The sequence below is a fragment of the Syngnathus acus genome, chromosome 3, assembly GCF_901709675.1.
Source record: "Syngnathus acus chromosome 3, fSynAcu1.2, whole genome shotgun sequence".
NCBI lineage: Eukaryota > Metazoa > Chordata > Actinopteri > Syngnathiformes > Syngnathidae > Syngnathus > Syngnathus acus.
In genome coordinates, this window is record NC_051089.1 from 15,280,210 (window position 1) to 15,284,251 (window position 4,042).

At 41.0% G+C, this 4,042-nt stretch overlaps 1 protein-coding gene across 1 annotated transcript in view; it reads right to left on the bottom strand.

Annotated features, from left to right (window-relative positions):
• The window catches only part of igdcc3 (immunoglobulin superfamily, DCC subclass, member 3), a 52,343-nt gene extending 50,219 nt beyond the window's left edge, over positions 1–2,124 (bottom strand). The window contains exon 1 of the mRNA XM_037246834.1: positions 1,826–2,124. Coding sequence (XP_037102729.1) covers positions 1,826–1,892 — 67 coding nt within the window. The 5' untranslated portion in view covers positions 1,893–2,124. The remainder of the gene's footprint in view (positions 1–1,825) is intronic.
• Positions 2,125–4,042: the final 1,918 nt, after the last annotated feature.

Below are 4,042 nucleotides of genomic sequence, written 5' to 3' on the forward strand. Positions count from 1 at the left end.
GTTAAATGATTGTTGATAATTACTGGGAGAAATCATTAACATGAATTAAATTGACAGTTTCTTCACATATAGATGGCTATTCATACTGAAGAAAAATGTGTCATTTTAGAAGTGTGTATCAAATTGGTAACTCTTCCTATTAATCTGTACTCAAGAGTTAGTGTAGATGTTGGCTTCCAAAAGGTTGTTGATGATTAACAGTACACAAAAATGCTGATGGACAAACTGAAGACACTAAAACGACGTATTTGTGTTTGTTTCCTTTGGAAGTGTAATTTGAATACTGAAGTTGGGAGTTTACTGAAATAATTAAGAATGAAATGACAGTTTCATTGGTTGGTCAGCAGAATGCAACGTTAACTTTTTAATGACTTTGGCATGTTGCCAGCAGGGGCTGGCTAATGCAACCCTGAGCTCCAACTGGGAGCAAGGGAACAGGCGGTGTGAAAAGGTCACAGGAAATGATTTTCAACACAACACTTAGTCATCCAACAGACCCAGGATGCAATGAAATTGTCATCAATAAGTTAAGGTTATTAATGGAGGCAGATCACAGGGCTGTTTAAAAAAAAAAAAAAAATTGAAGCACATACGTACAGAATTGAATGTTGCAGACATGAATATGTTTGATTCTCAAACAAGGAGAAATGTTTAATACGTTTTTTTTCTTTGCTTTTATTTCAGTACCTATGCTGCTCCTCATTCAGTGCATTCTTCTATCCTCTTAAGAAATACAAAAAGAAGTTTCACAGAAAAAATCCCCCCCACACACACACACACTTTCACTTTGTGTTGGTGTAAGTGTAATTAATTTGTCAATATAACAGCTATAAAGATCCTCTTCATCACAACAGGATCTAATCTCAAAAATGTTGAAGAGCTTTATTTCTTTAACATATTGCCTATATTTGATTCAATGACAAACTGAATTGTGACTGATGTTTCCGAATTCCCTGACAAAGCATGCTATGAATTTATGATTCCAGCCAGGCCTTTGTGGGTCCCTGTGTGACACATATTCCCTATCCCTCAGTGCCTTTGAATTTGGGGGCCCTAGCATACACAGAAACTGTCAGTCACAGTGAACAAAAGGCACACAGAAAGAGGATTTGATAAGGGGGGAGTGAGACAGTCTTGACATCTAATATGTACAAATAATCTCCCCAGCAGGAGTCAAATAGGATGTCCACATAGTACCTATGCAGACTGATCAGTCAACAAGTCCCTTTCATTCAACCATATGACATTGAAAGAATCTCCTCCATCTATAATTCTTACCTATCTTAATTCTTATGTAAAAATAATGGAATGTAACGTTTTCATCCAAAATTCAAAGAAATAAGAAGTCATTTTATTATTATTTTTTAATCATTATCATAGTGTAATGAGTTGGCGCTCACTTTTCCTTTGAAAGCTCAATTTGCAATATTGCCAATAAGTGGCGAATAATTACTTGCAAACAATTGATATAGCCACAGATGTGCGGTGTTTTGTGGAACGTTGTCAGATCAAAACAACTCACAAACTTTGTCTCACAACGCTGCAAGTGGTTTAAGTGCAACCAGGGACTCTGCACAAATGACACAAGTTGAACTTCGGGAGCATTGCGAAGCACTGGTTGCGTACGACCGAAAGAAATGTCCACAAAGCTCCTCCACTTTCCTGCGAAGTGTCATCAACGGCCACTGACTGTCCGCAGCCAGAGTCCAAGTTCACCATTGCACTCATCTTTCTCTCCACGCATGCATCAATTAAGCCGGGGAGGAGATTAGACATCATCGAAGCAAACGCACAGCGGAATGAGAAAGAGGATGATGCCACTTACCCATGCAAGCATTCAGCAGGATACCCAAAAAGCACGGAGCGAGGCGGCAGCGCCTCTTGGATGCCATTTAAGAGGATTTTTTTTAATCCAACACTTGCACAACGCGAAGTTAATGAGTTTAAGGGGGAAAAAATCGGCTACATATTCCGACCTACGGGTCTACTGTTTGGTGACACGCTGGAGTCGAACAAGCTTTCGCCGTTCCCAACCATCTATCAGTAAGCTGTCTGCATCCCTCTCCTCCTTTTTTTTCTTCATTCACTCCAATGGAACCGACCATGCATGAGCACATGAGCACCCTCTCTCTCTCTCTCTCTCTCTCTCTCTCTCTCTCTCTCTCTCTCTCTCTCTCTCTCTCTCTCTCTCACGTTCAGTCTTGGAACAAAAGAGTCGAGTTCGTTTAGGCTACAAACGGTTTGTAAATGGCAACAAATAAGGATTTTTATATTCAATGCGAGTAAAATACAGCAATTCGGTGCAAATCACACATTTGGTAATTTTCATTTCAAATGTATCTGTTGGTGTAATAACATCACGATAAATTGTCTATTCAGCTGACATTGACCACATCATTATTATCTTGTGAATTTTAAAATATTCTAAAATACAGCAATAACGTAGATGTCACTCAATTCAGCATAACAAAAGAATGTTTTTAAGACGATTCTCGGTACAAGACCAAGGGGAGTCTGAAGGATCTTAAAGGGTGATAAAAGGCAAAATATTAACTGTAGTTGTGGGAGGTGTGTTTTATTTGAAGCTGAATGGTTCAGCGTGAGTGAATCGCACATAAACAAGGAACTTTTCCCCTCGCTGGGAACAAAGCAGCGCCTGTTAAACAGTATTATATTGCCCTCTAGCGGGCTTTGTAACACATGTAAATGCTGCCTTTAAGAAAATACATACAGTATGCCTCCATAAATTCTATATTTAGCTTTGATTGTCATTTTCAGAGACGTATGGATTCAAGTATTGATTAGTGTTATTGTACTTTGCGATATTGTTTAATTACAGTGCCTCTGAGTGAATCTTGCTAATATTTTTAGTACTTGAGCATTATACAGCCGTTGCAATCAAAACCAGCTAAACCAGCATAGTCCCAATTAGCGGATGTCTCCAAAGATATCTTGAATGATGTGTAAAGGGCCTTATTAATAGTTATTTTTCTTCAGTGATCTGCATTGGGAAATGGTCAGGACCAGCCATAAATGTTAAACATGTTAAAAAATAATGGATTCATGATGGCAAATCCTAGAGCCTTTATGGACAGAATTTCTAGGCGCAGGCAATGCACTGAGGGGGTTCGGTTTGGCGACCTCAGCATTGCATCTATTGCGTTAGCAGATTACGTGGTGCTGTTTGCTTTTTCAAATCGTGATCTCCAAGTCTCAACAGAGTGGTTTGTTGGCGTATATAAAGCAGCTGGGATAAAAATCAGAACCTCCAAATCTGAGACCATGGTCCTCAGCTGGAAAAGGTGGAATGACCTCTCCAGGTCGGGGGATGAGATTGTTTCCCAAGTGGAGGAGTTCAATAGAAGGAGCTGAGTCGAAAGGCTAAGCTCTCAATGTATCGGTCGATCTACATTCCTGCCCGCACCTATGATCACGAGCTGTGGGTTATTGCTCCTCCACGTTGAGAGGAGCCGGCAGAGGTGACTCGGGCATCTGATTAGGAGGCTTCCTGGATGTCTCCCTGGTGAGGTGTTCTCGGCATGAGCAGGAGACCCTGGGGATGACCTAGGACGGCCTTGGAACACGTAGGGATCCCTCTGGAAGAGCTGGAAGAAGTGGCTGGGGAGAGGGGAGTTTGGGCATCCCTGCTGAAGCGGCCACAATTACATAGTGCTCATGTTTAATACCCATTAGAGACGTCAACAAGCACAATATTAATAAACCACTTCATATCGCAAATTCAGCGAGCTAAAAGTTAAATGTAGATGTAGTCAGACCAGGAAAATATGGTGCACTATCTGAAGTGGCCACAAGGTGCCGGTATTGCACACAAATTAATTCCCGTCGTTTCGTCGGCACCTCGTGGTCCTTAAAGTATTTTTCTCAGGAGATTTTGCCTTTTTCAACCTGTGCCCGGACCACTGCCGATTTACAACCCACATTTCTTTTCTGTATTTTGTTTTACACTCACACTGTCTGTTTCTCGCACACGTTGATGCAGAGGTACATTGAGCCGATGCAAAGCCCCTTTGCCACTCCCCTT